Here is a 15,667-nt window from a genome sequence, read left to right as displayed (position 1 = left end):
AAAATATTGAATCAATGTTTTAAGAAAATATTTTCTTGATGAATAAAATAAATTGAAAACAATAATTCAGTCACTTAAAGGATAAGTTACAAACACATTCACAAATTAAATCATCGGGCAGATAAAGAACTGCAACAATTCACATCACTGCATGGTAGTCAACAGAGTGAATCATAAATTCATGTAAAAAAAAATGTGCAGCTTTTAAAAAATAATATTTATTCCACTTGACAATTTACATTCCTGAATATGTAATCAAATTCAGGACATTTTGCTATGTCCCTTTTGATTCGCACAAAAAAATGACTTTCAGTGACGATGCTACAAGCAAACATTTGTTCACAGTGGGTACGATTGCTATCCCCCCCCCAAAAAAAAACTACAAAAGTACTTGAATCCCAAAAAATCCACATCGTTTTTCAAATTCCGTTTCAAAGGCTTGAAAGACACCGTACCACTACATGAGATCTGTCGTTGATTTTTCAAATGTGTGTCAGTCCAGTTCACATAAGACTCAACATCTTTGGCTCCATCATACATGATTTATCAAAAATAAATATTCAATGTGCAGAAAATATTTACAAAAGTTACAAATTGATGTAGAAAAAAAAAAAATCATCCATACAGTGTAGAAAGACTTCGCAACTCCCGGTGAGCATATGAAGAAAAATATTTAACATAAAGGATTGTCTTTTTCTGGTTTGGACACTAAACATAAAATATCTTAAATTGGATCTTCATTTGATTGCGCAATAAGTCAAATTTAGGACCAATTTGTTGGCCTTGATCCAAAGTATAAAGAAGACTCATGAGTAACTTTCGTTGTCAACCCACGTTGTCCTCCACGGCTTCTTCTTAAAAGCCTCCAGCTTGACTTTACCGTCTTCGTTGTGAGGAGAATCCTTCCGGATCCGCACGGCGTGATACTGAGGGACAGTGTCCTCCTGCTTGGAGCGTTTGAAGAAGCCACACTGGATGGACAAATAAAAAGAGGAATTCAAAACAAACACAAACATGCGCTGGCTATGCAAAAAGAAGGAAATAATGTTAAGCATGCGTTCCGTATTTCAGGGAACGTTTCCAAAAGCCAAGCCGAAGCACCTGCAGAGCACACAATTACACAGCAACGATGATCTTGCAACACAGATTGCACAAGAGCAATTTGTTGTTAAATCTGGGCAGAGCCGGCCCAAGCCTGAGCTATAAATTTGTAATCTAAATCATCTGTGATATAATAAAATGTCACGTACATGCAAGAAAAGTGTACATGGGGACGATCTTGGCCACAGTAATTTTCGTTGCTATATTATCTGTTTAGATGTGTTGCTCCACTGTTTGTGTTCAAATATCTGTCGCTTAAAGGCTTATAACGACGCAACTATTTGTTGGGCCTTCTTGCGTCTCCCATTATGTGTTAGCATTAAGTTAGCTGAGTTTAATTTGAGATAATTTGGTTTTACTTTAACAAATAGTTGCTTAATTAGGTTACTCCTTGGGCCGGCTCTGCTTGTGCGTTGACAATAAAGCTGCTGAGGTGAGTTCATTAGTTGCCGCACATGCTGAAGTTTTTTTTTTGTTTTTGTTTTCGCTTGTTGTTGAACCTGTTCCGAGCATAAAATCAGGCCTCGGCAGAGAGCTTGTCTTTGTCAGAAGGCTGAACATGGATCTCAGCTTTGTGATAGGCCGCATCGTACTGGTCTTTGGATGCTCTCTTGAAGAAACCACACTGAGGGGAAGGGCGGGAGCAATGGTGATCAATCAACAATCGCAAATAAAAGCAGAAAAAAAAAAATCACTGGGCGTTTTTCAGAAAAAAACTGTCCAATGTTTTTGGGTTTTATCTGGATAACGAACAAAACTGTTTTGTGTTTCTGATAAAAAGAGCAATTTCTAAAAAAAAAAAAAAATAGAATAGTCATCTATATTTTTATCATTTTATGATTATCTTTATATTTTTCTATTGTCACTCCTTCCACTCACCTTCCACAGCAGACAGACCAACAATGCCAAAATCAAGATCCCCGCCAGAACAGCCACCACGATGATCCACCAGGGGGCGCCACCATACTGGGCCACGGCACTCTCTGGAAACACTGTGAGCGTCACCTGCCAACAACACACACAACAGATTTTAGAAATGCATGATTGCAGACGTCACAGCGTATCCCAGCTGACATTTTGTGCCTTACGTCAGTGTCAGGAGTTCTCAGGATCATGTTTGTGGACCGAGTGTGGAGCACCAGTGAAGCCCTCACAATAATGTCCAAGGATGAAAGAGAAGTGTAATCCTGCGTCAAGACCAAATCAGTTGAGTGTGATTCCATCAGTGGCGTGAAATAAAGTACAAATATTTTGTTACTGTACATAAAGGGGAACGCAAGGGACATAAGTCTCAAAGGCTTCACAAACCCACGGTTGACAAATTTTTTAAATATTACCGACAACCCTGATCCAAACCCTGCAGCCGGCCGATATCCCTCAGTAAGTATCTATACTTATGTGAGTACTTTTACCACCTCTGGAATCCACTGACAAAAGCAATAACTTATCATGAAATGTAAATTAGTAATATGTCACCTCCAGAAAGGTTGAGTTCCATAGACGAGCTCGGAGTTCCACTGTGGATCCGTCCAGTCCATGCAGCGGGCACTTGAGCACCACACACTGCAAATCTTTCCCACATGCCTAAGGGGTAAATAATGTGTTAGATCTCAAAAACTCAAGTTCAAGATGTTCTATGTGTCCCCGCTAGTCTAAAAACCATATTCTGATTAATATTGCATTCATGGAGTCAGAATTAAGAAGAATAATCCATATCATGTTCTTGACTTGAGTTCCCCTTTAAAGCCAAATTTGACACAGTGAAAAAAATCAATAAAAAAATGCTCACCAAAATCTTATTTTTGTCTGACAGCGGGCACGTCTTGCCTCTTGTTTTTTTCTGCGCAATTTCACGCTTTGTCCTGAACGCAGAGCTCTCCTGAAAGCAGACCCGTTCTCATGAATGAGCAAGGAAGCGATCGTGTTTGATGTCTTGAGTGGTTTGCGTATTCAATCGGACCTGGATGTGTTTTAAAGGGTTGATCTCCGACTCGGGCGTACAAATGACGTCGCGCGCTCCTTCTTTAGCGTTCATTTTCACCAGGTACAAAAGCCATTTGCCGTTTCTGTTGGATTTGGGCCACTGGATGTGCAGTGAGGATTTGACGGAAGCGTCCCACAAGTTGTTAATCTGATAGAGAAAAAAAAAATGTCCAAATTAATTGATTGCGTTTAAGAACAAATCGTGTTTAGCATAAACACTCAATTTGTTGAAATTTCGCAGGTGCTGTCGAGCAAATGGAGGCCGAATGGCGACTCTGGGAGGACTTGAGTCATATCAACATACCCTGAATGTGTAATTGACCAAACTGCCGATCTCCTCCTCGCTCTTCATGGCGCTCTCGCCTCTCACGAGTCCGCCGAATGAAACCCGATGAGGGTTGGCTTCCCTGACGGCGACGAGCAAAATAATAATGAGCTCCTCACGTCCATTAGTTACGTGTTCTGTTGACACGGATGTTCTTGCGGTCCGACGCAAACATACCCGGTCACCGACAAAGGCAATTCAATCATCACTTTGGCTTTGACGCTCACACGGGCCAAATCTTGTACGCTGGTTCTGAATGAAAATAAAAGTGGAAAATGTAAAAACTAGGCGGAAAAAAGTACACAACACATCAGATCTGAATGTGAGCTAGGCTACTAGTTGTTACGTTTGGAGCTGCAGGTCGATATCAATCTCCGTGGTGTCCAGTGTCATTGCCACAGTGCTCAGGATGATGTAAAATGTAACCTTAGTGAGAAAAGTCCTTCTTTATTTCAAATGCAAATAAAACAAAAGCTTGAAAAGTCCTGCTTAAGGATTGCAACGCGTGAGCTCGTACCTCAGAGTTCTGCTTAAACGGGTTGCCAAGCTCGCAGTCGGCCTGAGAGCCGTTTTGATTCGCGACACATATGATCTGCTTGTCCATCTAGGGGAATGTGACAAAAGTAAAGCATTTGTGGAATATAAATTAAGCAGTATAAAATGCACCTTTTTTTTTGCCATCTTAGGAGGCGGCCATTTTGTTACTTTCTGTTGACTGAAAATGACATCACAGTTGCTCAGGTCATGTAACGGCAACTCAACTGTTTTCGAAAGATGAGCCATGATTGTTTGTTACCAGCGCAACTGTGACGTCATTTTCAGTCGAAATGGCAAAAAGTGGGGGGATTTTACGGCTTATTGCATATTCTACAAACGCAACATTAATCAGAATGTCACGTTAAGATCAGTGGGCCTTCATGGAATATATACTTGTAAAGAAAATTTTGGGGTTGACTTCCCCTTTAATGTTGCTTCATGAGGAAAAAGCTTAACGACCATAAAAGTGAGATGATGATTGACGGCAGTTTCCTGATGTTCAGCAATGTTAAAATTCATCTCTACATTGAGAAAAAGGCTTAATGGCCTTAAAATCCAAAACAATGGGGCAATCATTCTGATTTTCAGTGGGTGAAGTAGGCTAGCGTACACAGTACATTTAGGTGAGACTCGTTCTCTGACATTAAGCAACGTTTGGCGTTATTTCACTCAAGTTTTGCATTTCAGACTGTCACCCGATTAGACAATTGCGAGGAAACAAAATGTTTTTACTTTCTTTCATCTCACCTAATTGGCTCGGTGTTATAGTGTTTTTCTGGGAGCGATACAACTGTTATTTTAGATACTGTGTGATGTCTCCGAATAAAATAGCGCTCGGTCTTGTGCTTTACCGTGTTGCGATGCGAGCGGACGCCCGAATACGACAGCGTGTCGGGGAATGAGCCCGTCAGCTTGGCTTCGTAGGCGTCGTCTCCGTTCACATTGCTGACAGTCAGCAGCACAGCCAAGTCCTTCTTCTCGTACGTCAGATGAAACACGGACATGTTGTCCCGGCTGTGGACACACAAACAGAGCACTTATTTCAGAATGAATGCATGCTGCGATTTAACATGCAACAACATGGGCAGGAAATCCACTTGATCCAACTTTTGCTTTCTCTCGCGTTTCATATGTATGTACTCCCCGGACTGGTTGCTAGCCAATTGCAGCGCACATAGAGACAGAGAAAATGAATATGGAATTTTTTTTTTTTAAACAAGAAAATAATACCACACGTGGTGTGAAGTTTTGTAACATATTGAAGTTGTAATGGGGACAATCGATGGAGAAATGTGCAAATAAAGCACATCAACTACGTGAGCAAAATAAGAAAATGCCTTGAAAACTGAAGGGTACTTGGGCTGTAATTATTTCTTGTACCACTAGAGGGAGCCCGCATACAACTAATGCAGGGGTCACCAAGCCTTTGAAAACAGACCTGCGACTTTGATTCTACCAGTTTTTATTCTGTTTAATGATCATTTTATTTAATAAGCAGTGCGCTGTTATAGCGTATGAATTCTCCCTCTGGGGATCATATCTTATTTTAAAAGGGTTCTTTCCGTTACTCACACGGGCAAAGGCGAGTAAATGTCTTGATTGCTTTGCTTGTACAGCAATTTGTAGTCCATCATCAAGTTACTGCGACAAATATGATCACTTCCACATCCTTCCTTGACGAAATTGACCTAGAAAAACAAATACAATGAAGCGTGAGCTGTGAGAATGCCAACCTGTTTGCTTCTTTCAATATAAAAAATGATTTGTTGCTTTACCTCGACAGTCTCTTTGTTTGACTGAGAGGAGTCCAAAATTGGCATAAGCTGCGGGAGGCCGCTCTTTGCTTTTTGTCGCTTGATGCCAACTATTTGTGCTGACACCTCGATAGGAATGCTTCGCATCTTATCCTTGATGTTGTCCTGCGCAATTAAAAAAAAAAAAGGTGTTAAGTTATGCTTCTTTGACAAAATAAGAAAATATGGAAGACAAATATAAAACTGCAGATATGATCGCGCCCACTCTTAGGGAATATTCAAGAGATTTGAGTGTGTCTGTGGGAATGTTTGTCCATTCATCCAGATGCGCATTTGTGAGGTCAAAGGTCACTGTTTAGTGCAATCATGCTGGAAGAGAAAAAAGGGCCTTCCCGAAAATGTTCCCACAAAGTCGCAAGCATAAAATGTTTTGGTTGACATGCTTAAAATTTAAGAGCCTAATCCGAAATTAATTAACTAGTTAAGTGAGAATGTCCTAATATTTTTGGTTTGGTATATTCGTGGCTCGACATTTCACAAATCATTTTGGGAACCTATCCTCCATATTGAATAATTCAATCACTGAATAAAATTGTTTATGGAACGTGGTTTCGCAATTGCGTATGCGCTACATGTGTGGCGTTGATGCTTTATGATCCTCTCAGTTTTCTTTTCACCTTCAACTTGGCTTTTATCTTGATGCACGTTTCCTGCCTTTGTCCTCGGAGGTCCGAGGTGCCGTTAAACTGGTGTTCTATTTCCGAGTTGGATTTGTTCAAGAACACAACTCTTGAGAGCAAGCCTTGTTTCCGGCGAATTCCGTCCGCCTCCACAGAATAGCCAATGGCTGCAGCGGAAGAGGACGAAACAAGATGTGACACACAAGAAGGCTTCCACGTGGAAAATAAAATCAAAGGGGATTTACGTACTTATTCTTGGGTTGTAAGAAGCAGGGTTTGCCTTGTAGCTGAAGCAAGCGTCCACCGTGAAGCTAAAGACAGAAAATGGATTTTTGTTACATTACACTGGACAGAGGTTTGAACGTTGAATGAATTTTTACAAAAAAAAATACAAAGAATTACCAGATGTTGTTTCCACAGTTCTTTATTCTCAAGTCAATTTCTCGTGGGGAGATTTTGACATCTTGGTGGATACTAATGACCGGTTTTGCTCTGAAAAAAAGTAAAAAAGAAGTGTAGCAATGAGTGCATATTAAATGCGTTCAAATTACTTCATATTTTCTGAAATAGCAGATCCTGGTAGGCCTTTATTATTATCCATGTGAAAAAACAAACGCCTCAATTCACCTAAATTATTTCTCCCTCAAGAGAAGAAATGTTCATCGCCTTTCTGTACTTTCAAATCTCAAACTGTTTGAAAAATCAATAACCTCCAGACCCGAAGTGAAGGACATAAATGCTTCCAATAAATATTTGTGGAAATACAGTGTCATGCGTCGGAATGTAAAAACCTGTAAATGAGTGCTGAGTCTGACAAAGAGCCCACGGCGAGGTCTGGATAAGAGTTGCTGTCCAGGTCCATGTTCCCTGCCAGAGAATAGCCAAACAGTCGGATGCCGTTATCTTTTCCGGAAATAATCTGGAATAAAATACAACAATTCCACCATGAAACAAAAACATGGAATTGACATCCATTACGCTTCGAGGTTGAATCAAACCAACCTGAGCCGGGAGTGTGTTTATTCCCTCTGCCGAGCCATGAAAAATGTAGACCTTTCCTGCACCGCCATCATCATAAGGTGCGCCAATGGCGATATCTGGTTGATGGCGGGAAAAAAAAAACAGTTAAGAAAAGCATATTCCAGTTGCAAAGCAACAAAAGACAGCAGCCACAATAATCGACCTTGATAAGAGTCTTGATTAACATCTCCAATGTTTTCCACTGCCAGGCCAAACATGGAGTCTCGCGTCCCGTTGAGACGGACAGGAGTGACGCCTCGCCATCGCCCCGCCTGGTTGATGTAAACATAAACAGCACCTCCAACGTCTTTGTCCTTCATGTAGAACTGGGGCGCTCCCACGACTATGTCCTGCCATCTGCGTCAAATAGACACGATATCGATGTTTTTGTACGTGACGGTGGAGGCACGGCACAAGGTTGTCCCTATGTTGGGTGCGGGTTGCTTAGCAACCCAACAGAAAGTAGCCTGGTGCTTTGACCCGTTGGTTTGGATGTCAAGTAGCCCGTAGCTTGGCAATATGGATTTGTTACAGTAGAGCATGTGAGGCTATGCTATATTGTATTTGAAGCTTGCGCTTTAATACTTTTTGGGCCTTAACTACAAGTTTTAAATTGGAAGTGGTGGCACAATCCCAAACATTTTTTTTTTCATTTCAGTTTAGTTCAGCTGTTGTCAGTTGCTTTTCTAACACCCATGAGCACCCTGGCGCTTATTATTTATCTATTAATGCCGCCAGAGTGATGTGAAAGTGCAACACACCCGTCCCCATTCAGGTCTGCCACAGCTACGTCGTATCCAAAAGAAGACGCCAGTCCGGGCCCGTACAGGGTGTGGTCCACAGCAAGTCGGACCGAGCCTTGGTTCTCTTTCCTCAGCAGCAACACGGCTCCACTGTGATTGGCTCTGGGTGCTCCAGCCACCACCGTTAGGCCACGCCTCCTGGTGATGCTGTGACCAGTGTCCAGAGAGAATCCTACATGCACAAGAACCGTTGACAGTTCGTTTAATGTACACTAATTTGTAGTGATGGGTAAACGAAGCTTCAAATCTGCTTCATGAACCAGTTGTAGTATTTTTGGACTCCAGTGGATGGCACTCCCTCTTCAACATTGGGCTGAAAGCACACTGACTTGCCATTTTTTAAAGCAACAGCGCCATCTACAGGACTCAAAAATACAACAACTGGTTGATGAAGCAAAGTGTCTCACCGAGGTAGCTGTTGGCAGGGACAGGAACAAGCTCCGGGTTTAAGACGAGCTCATTGCCGACTTCGTAAGGGCCGTCGTCATACACGCCCATCTCCAGCAGGGTGTTGTTTTTTTGCTCCACGCGTACGATGCCTGACGGGGAGAAAAGTGAATCAGTCCCACGTACCCAACCGCGCATTCGTGTTTTGAAAGTTGTCAAGACCTTTCCAGTTGTATGCTCCCGGCGCTCCGAACACCAGGTAATGGTAGTCCTTGGTGAAAGTGGCGGCCAGACCCTGCTGACATGACCCGAACATCTCATGACCTCTGGTCCTGCCCTCGCAGAAGTTCCAGTTGCCGCCGTCCTCGTCCGACAACTCGTCGATGGTCAGGTCTTGGCTCAGGACGTAGCAGCGGCCAGTGATGTCACGGGCCTCTTGGGGCGTGTTCACAAACATGCGCCGTTGGTAGCGATGAGCGCACGTCTGAAGCACAAGATTTTTGTTCTGTTGATTTAACAGTGTTCACCGGAAACGTTGGGTAAATTATTTTTGTTAAGAATGTAAAGTTATTTCTATTTGATTCAGGACTATTTACTATTTCATAAAATCCGTCTTATGTGTTTACAATTTTAAGATTTTTGAAAGGTAGATTTAGGACATTTTAATGCCAATTCAATAAGATTTTAAAATTGATTTTAATTATGTCATTGATTTACATAATTTCCCATCTGGAAATCTTGACAACCTCAAGTGACTCATCACTAAGGCCTGACTGATACGGATTTTTTTTTAGGCTGATGACGATATTTGCAAAAGAAAACTATTACTGATGAATCAGGTGATTTTATTTAAGAAATACATATTGAATAAAATTCCAGTCCAGGGAAGACCTCGCTTGTTGCACAGAAGGAGCTGTAATAAAGACAAGCGGTAGAGGAAAGGGATGGACGGATAGTTGTAAATACTCCACTTACCACAATCTTTCCCCCAGGTCCTTGACTTTGTACCGTGACGCCCATCCACTGGTTCTCCTTGTTCTCAACTTGGATATCCTCTTTCAAAGTTTAGACAAAAAACAAAGCCATGGCATGAATGTGGATACACAATAGAAATGAATTATTAAACACAATACGGAGACCATCACTGGGTGGTTCACATCGCTGACTTTCAAGCAGTTCCCACTCTTGAGCCAAATTCAAACTGGCCTTCTTATTCACAGATAAGTCGAAGGATACAAACTGGCTTTTGTCTTATATGACATGGACATACAGTTTGCTTGAAAGGAAATGGACATGAATTCTTACCTTCACTGTCAAATAAAATGCGCTCACAATCAGGAGAGTAGTTAATGTCACATTTGTAGAGGCCTCCGGTGATGTTGGCATTTTGTCTCCCCAAAGCTCTGGCTCGGGGGGCGCCGATCAACAACCTGGAAAAAAAAAAAAAGTGTCAGTTCAAGCCATGCTGTGTTCTGCACGACCAGCTCGCGGAAAAAAAACAAAATCAAAGGAGCCACATCAGTTCATCATCAGATTTGGAGTTTTTTCAGTGACAGTTCTTCTTTTGTTTTCCGGACATTGCTTCTTGTGTAGAATGCGGACTATTTGCAGAGCGCCCTGGGGTTAAAAATTGTTTCCATAAAATCATTTGGCCCAACCAATATTGACAATAATCACTCTCTACAAAACTCCCCAAATTGAACAGGAAAATACTTTGTTGTGCATTTGAGACGGCTCTGAAATCAGCAACAACCGCCTCCTCGCTTACAAGGTGAAGCTTCAATGTCTTTCAGTCAGACATAAGCGAAAAAACACGTCTGATAAGCCGGCGCTTGTTTTGTCTATGAATATTTTCATTTGACTGTGAGTAGTCTTGACAATAAACCTCATCTTTTATCACTCAAATTACCGTCACGAGGAGATGACGCTGTATGGTGAAACAGCAATTCCAAGCAGAATAAGCACATCCTCATGTGCCGTATCATCAATACAAATAAATAATAATAGATTTTGACAATATTTGCATACCACAGTGAGAGCAAACAAGAAGTCTACATTTGAAAGCTGCACTATATTGTCGGCACTGCCCATAACTGCAGGAATTTCCTTAAGGGACACAAAGGAAATCCTGTCTAACTTCTCGACTCTTCCCTCACTGGATTTTTAGGTTCTTCTAGGCCAGGCCCGTGGCGCTCCATTTGCACAACAAGGACGCACCTCCTACGGAGACCCGACTGAGAGACCCGAGAGCAAACTGCAAAGCCAGTGCTCAAACAAAAGAGCAGTGATGTGCAAATACAAACCGGAGCTTTTTCAAAGTTGCCCTCACGTTGACATTCCAGCACCTGAACTACAACAATTCAGCCGCCCGCATGTCTTGTAATACCAGAAGGAGAATTCAATTGGAGCAGAACTGACGTTCCCATAACAATAAAAAGAGGACGGGGCCCAGGAATACAAACCCACACCGGCTTACTCAACAGCTGTTCAAGATGGGGAAGAGCACATCGGTGTTACAATTGTAAAGCGGAGTTCCTGGGAAAAGATGTAGAATTTAGCAAGTAAGTGAGGTTTAATATTGACATTTACGTGCAACACGGCCTGGCTGGTTGACTGCTAAGCAGCGGTTTGTTCGACCAAGTCAGGGATGGGCAAACCTTTTGATTTGTGGGCCAGAATGGGTTCTAAAATTGGACGGAGGGGCCGGACCAGGAGCAAATGGATGGACCTCACCTCATCAGAGAAAAAAAATTAATTTAATTTTAAATGAAAATGAAAATATTGTATTTAGAAAATAAAACATTAACAAGGTTTATTCATTTAATTTTTTTCAAGTTTGGCGGGCCGAATTAAAACATTTAACGGACCGCATGTGGCCCCCGGGCCATAGTTTGCCCACACCTGTACTAAGTGAATGCTGCATGGCTCTTTTTTTTGTGCTGCAACATCAAATGTTGAGATGACTATAGCCTTACGTTTACATACACCAAAATCTGCCTTTGCAAAGAAAAAAAATATACACAAGAGGAATTAATAAGTAATAACAATATGGTGTCATACCGACAGTTGTTTCTAATACTTTTGTTTTCTCATTTTTTTCCAAAAGATATGCATTCATAATTTCTTTCATTGCAGCCGAATAAAATATTTTTTCATGGCTTTTCTTTGAGACCGAGAGCAGAGTTCCGCTGGTTTAAAAATCTATTTTTCCTTCTCAAAAATATTTTGGGTTGGCTTTCCTTCAGATCTTCCACCTAAAAACTTTAATTTGATCATTCTTTGCTACGTTCACTTCCGCTACCTGGAAGTAGGTGTTTATTTTTCTTGACAGGATTTATTTTGTTATAAACACTAGTGTGAATTGCAAAACAGACTGTGGTACTGTTTGGCAAAAGTTTTTGTGCAGAATAAACATCAAAGTTGTTCATAATTGCACTGCACACACGCCACTTATGTCACGTGTCTGTCTGTCACAGCGGTTTAAGTGCAAACGGAACACACGGTGGCTGCAAACAATGATTGCGCTGCTCTTTGTTAACACACCGCGCTGCAGTGGTGGCACAGATGTGCACGGAAGTGCAGCTGCTTTTACTCATTCACATAACAAACAACTGACCTGCCATATGTTGATTAAAGATCAAATCTTTGAGTCAACACTTGAACAAATATTCAAAATAAAGCCCAATGTGAGTGTATGCCCACTTTGGAAATGACACAAAGTTCAATGAAAACAGCCAAACTTGACCAATTTGTCAGCCTGGAATGCCTCGAGTGATGACGAGTTATTTGTGTTTAATCTATCAGGTTACAAACGCGCAGATGGCCCTGCCTGGCCGGTGAATTGAGCCTGTTTTCTCAGCTTACGCTAGCTGAGTATTTCAATTCAACTTGGATCTACAACGCATTTTGGATCGCTATTTTTTAAATCAGAGGTCCGAAGAAAATAGTTTGCTCAACTGTTGTTCAAGTGATTGTAAAAACGGGGTTTGGTAACAAGTAAATGCTTGCAATAAATAGTTCGTTATTATTTATCACATCTGACGGTTTGGCTTTTTGGTGGAGATTCAAGCAAGAGGCGGCTCCTTGATGAGCTCATGTGACTCGGTGGCTAATTAGCACAACTAGTCAAGTGAAAGCTCATTGAGCACATTATCCAGCTAATGAACAGCTGACCACTTCCAGCTGTGAAGCACCACGCTGACATCATGGAAGCAACAGTGAAAAAAGTTCAACACTCATTTGGAGTCATCTGAAGTGAAGTCTTCAGGGCGGAAACAAGTCTTTAACGTTATCTTCTTTTTGTTTGACGAGTCAACCATCTATCCAGTTGTGAGTGAGCTAGTCTATCCCAGCTGACTTTGAGCAAAAGACGTATTACACCATTGACTAGTCACCAGCCAATCACAGGCCACATATAGATAAACAATCACTGACACTCATGCTCATTTTTTTCCTCTAGAATTCATCCCTTTCGTGACATTTTTGTTTAGTGGCGTACTGTGAGATGTTTTCGATGATAAATGGGTTCCATAGCAACACAGGACACCCCTCACATTGGGTTAGCGCTAACATCTGTGCTCATGTGTACTGTTTGCCAAACAGAAACACAAGGCAGGAAAATGCGGGCCGGGCCGAGCTTCCAATTCTGAATCCCACAACTGAGACAGATGCACTGACCACCCAACGTGCCGCCAAACTTTATTCATATTTGTTTGGATATCCACCTTGAGTTTCTCAACACGTAACCGTTCATTATATCATCCACCAGATAATCGTGTTTATAGCAGTAACAGGAAAGTCCCATTAGCTTAAAGCTAACAAACAATGCAAAACGCAACTGGCATGCTAACGGTTAGCATTGGTAGTTGCGGTTTTAGAAGCAGTGCTATTTGAACATATAGTTGGGTAATTTAACAATACTTACCGCCAGGCACATATTTACTGTATTATCGCCAAGAAAAAAAGACTATACTTATACGATACATATTACTGAGTTACCGACAAAAGTAATGGAGGACGTAATTAGGGTTTGCTTGTGTCGGTATGACTGTAGTGTTATATTGCCCCCCAGTGGCCAAGGCTGGAACACCACACTTGAGTAGCACAATGAATTGGATCGTAAATGAAATCATGACACAAACTGTTTACTTCTCTACATTCCATTCAGTTCGGGTATTACGGTACGCTGTCTGAGTAATATTTTTCTTTATAAATAGACAAAAACACTAAAACAAATTTGTGGGGGGTGGAACGGATGAATGGGATTTCCATTCATTTCAATGGGGAAACATGATTTACGAAACAAGTGGACATAACAATTAAATTAATTTCTCAAAGCTCCACTGCAAATTGAAATCTGAGTGTCATTATTTCACTACATTTCTTCACTGATTGTAAATCACATTGATGAAGTTAGCAAACAGAGTTCCGCCAAATAACCAATAACACTACGCAAGACTAACAACGCAAGTCACAAAAAGGTGTAAAAAAAAAAATAAATAAATAAATAATAATAATAAAATAGAACATTTCCCAATGTTTGCACCCTGCGTGAGCTGCTCTCAGTTGCCCTCCAGAGTCAAAACAGCAGCGGAGATAAAATTCCACAGGTTGTAATCTTTGCGAAATCTCAGTGCCTGTCGTTATCAGGGCTTGTCGTCCTAACCGCCTCCGTTCGCGCTTGCTGCAGGGTCAGCATGCTTGCAGCCTCGCGCCGGACGCAAGCTTCGACACGCCGACCCTGTCGCCGCCTTCTCGAACCCTCAAGGTTTTGCTCGAGGAAGGTGAGGAGATGATAATAATCCCGAAAATCAGGCGTAAGCAGAATTTAAGAGAGGGTTCTGGAAAACAAACTTCCATGAGGGAAATATCTTTTACAACTGTATCTCCTCTTAGCAGCTTCCTTTTTTAATTAAAAACGTGCAGAAGCTTTAAATTGTGTGGCCTGAAGAATACATTACACCCTCGATTTTGACTATTCGTTACATCAAATTATATAATAATATTTTTTTTTGTTCAGTTAATAACCCATTTTAGTCTGACTCGTGTTTATATTGGGTGTAATTCCACTATCAACCACAAGATGGCGGCAGACTAGAGTAAGAGGGCGTAAATTTGAATGAAGAAAGAATTTGAAAGAATTTCAGCACAGACTTTTTGTTATGTTATGGATTTAATTCCTTCCGTGATCACACTAGCTCACTAAACATTGTATTGTATCCTATATTATATTCCACCTTTGAAATGAAAGCAAAAGCAATCAATCCGTTCCAGCCCTCATTAAAAAAAAAAACACCAAAATCACTCCAAGTGTGCGCACTTAAAACTTAAAACAAAAAAGTAGTTACACCACGTCTCGTTGCTTAATTCTGAATTGTCCAGAAGATGTAATGTGATCTTATCAAGACAAATTCTGATAGAACTACAACAGGGGAGCAATAATGTACTTAAACAATGACAAACGAGCCTTATATTGAAATTAAAATGTGCATGTGGACAAAAGTTGAGAGTTCATCCTGCAGAGGCCACCTGGCTTGACATTCCATCACATTTGCATGACACTTGTCACCATTGTTTGTTCACATGTCTTCCGCCTGCATGCGTCTCAGTTCAAATGCATACATCACAATAACACGCTGTTACAAATCACACAAAGTACTCTTTAGGCGACAACAATAACTTGAATGGTTATTTGAAAAGGGAAAATAGGCATCATAGTGTTACAATTCTGTAAATGGGAAAAGTGAGAATGCTGATTAGGTTGCACTAGTATGACTTTCTAGATTTTCCCTCCAGAGGAGATTACAGACTCACATTCGTTTGTCCGGGTTGAGCTGCCGGTGCATGGCGAGAGAGAATCCGAACAGACTCCCCGGCTCTCCGTCTTTCCTGATCACATAGTGAGTGTCCAGGTTGAAGGACAGCAGCAGAGGTGTGTTGAAAAGGTAGAAAAGTGCGACACAAAGTCCCCCTCGCAGCAGCATCCCGGTGAGTTTTACGTGTTATGGATGCAACCTTGCGCAAGCTGAATCCCTCCAGTGCTCTCAGGTCAGACGACACCGAGACACTGAAAGCAGC

The 15,667-nt window shown here is 41.4% G+C and overlaps 1 protein-coding gene across 2 annotated transcripts; it reads right to left on the bottom strand.

Annotated features, from left to right (window-relative positions):
* Nucleotides 1-198: 198 nt before the first annotated feature.
* On the bottom strand, nt 199-15,667 carry itga6a (integrin, alpha 6a). 2 transcript variants are annotated; one of them, XM_088315021.1, is made up of 26 exons: nt 15,404-15,667; nt 9,896-10,020; nt 9,566-9,645; nt 8,813-9,074; nt 8,611-8,742; nt 8,162-8,375; nt 7,564-7,757; nt 7,383-7,477; nt 7,172-7,299; nt 6,783-6,872; nt 6,630-6,691; nt 6,378-6,547; nt 5,722-5,865; nt 5,519-5,634; nt 4,798-4,960; nt 3,927-4,013; nt 3,756-3,835; nt 3,587-3,661; nt 3,389-3,491; nt 3,062-3,232; nt 2,891-2,980; nt 2,578-2,685; nt 2,190-2,288; nt 1,981-2,106; nt 1,602-1,726; nt 824-971 (listed from the first exon to the last, which is right to left on the bottom strand). In XM_088315021.1, the coding sequence occupies exons 1-25, from the start codon at nt 15,571-15,573 to the stop codon at nt 1,619-1,621; spliced, it is 3,192 nt and encodes a 1,063-aa protein (XP_088171147.1). In that variant the 5' UTR covers nt 15,574-15,667; the 3' UTR covers nt 824-971; nt 1,602-1,618. The 2 variants fall into 2 exon arrangements, with proteins under 2 accessions (XP_088171145.1, XP_088171147.1); XM_088315019.1 differs by lacking the exon at nt 1,602-1,726 and having other exon boundaries at nt 199-971.

Source organism: Idiotropiscis lumnitzeri, chromosome 14 (genome assembly GCF_059441095.1).
Source record: "Idiotropiscis lumnitzeri isolate Australia: NSW breed Sydney's pygmy pipehorse chromosome 14, RoL_Ilum_1.0, whole genome shotgun sequence".
Taxonomy (NCBI): domain Eukaryota; kingdom Metazoa; phylum Chordata; class Actinopteri; order Syngnathiformes; family Syngnathidae; genus Idiotropiscis; species Idiotropiscis lumnitzeri.
Note: the sequence above shows the minus strand (reverse complement) of the source record. Positions and strands in the feature narration are given on the sequence as shown.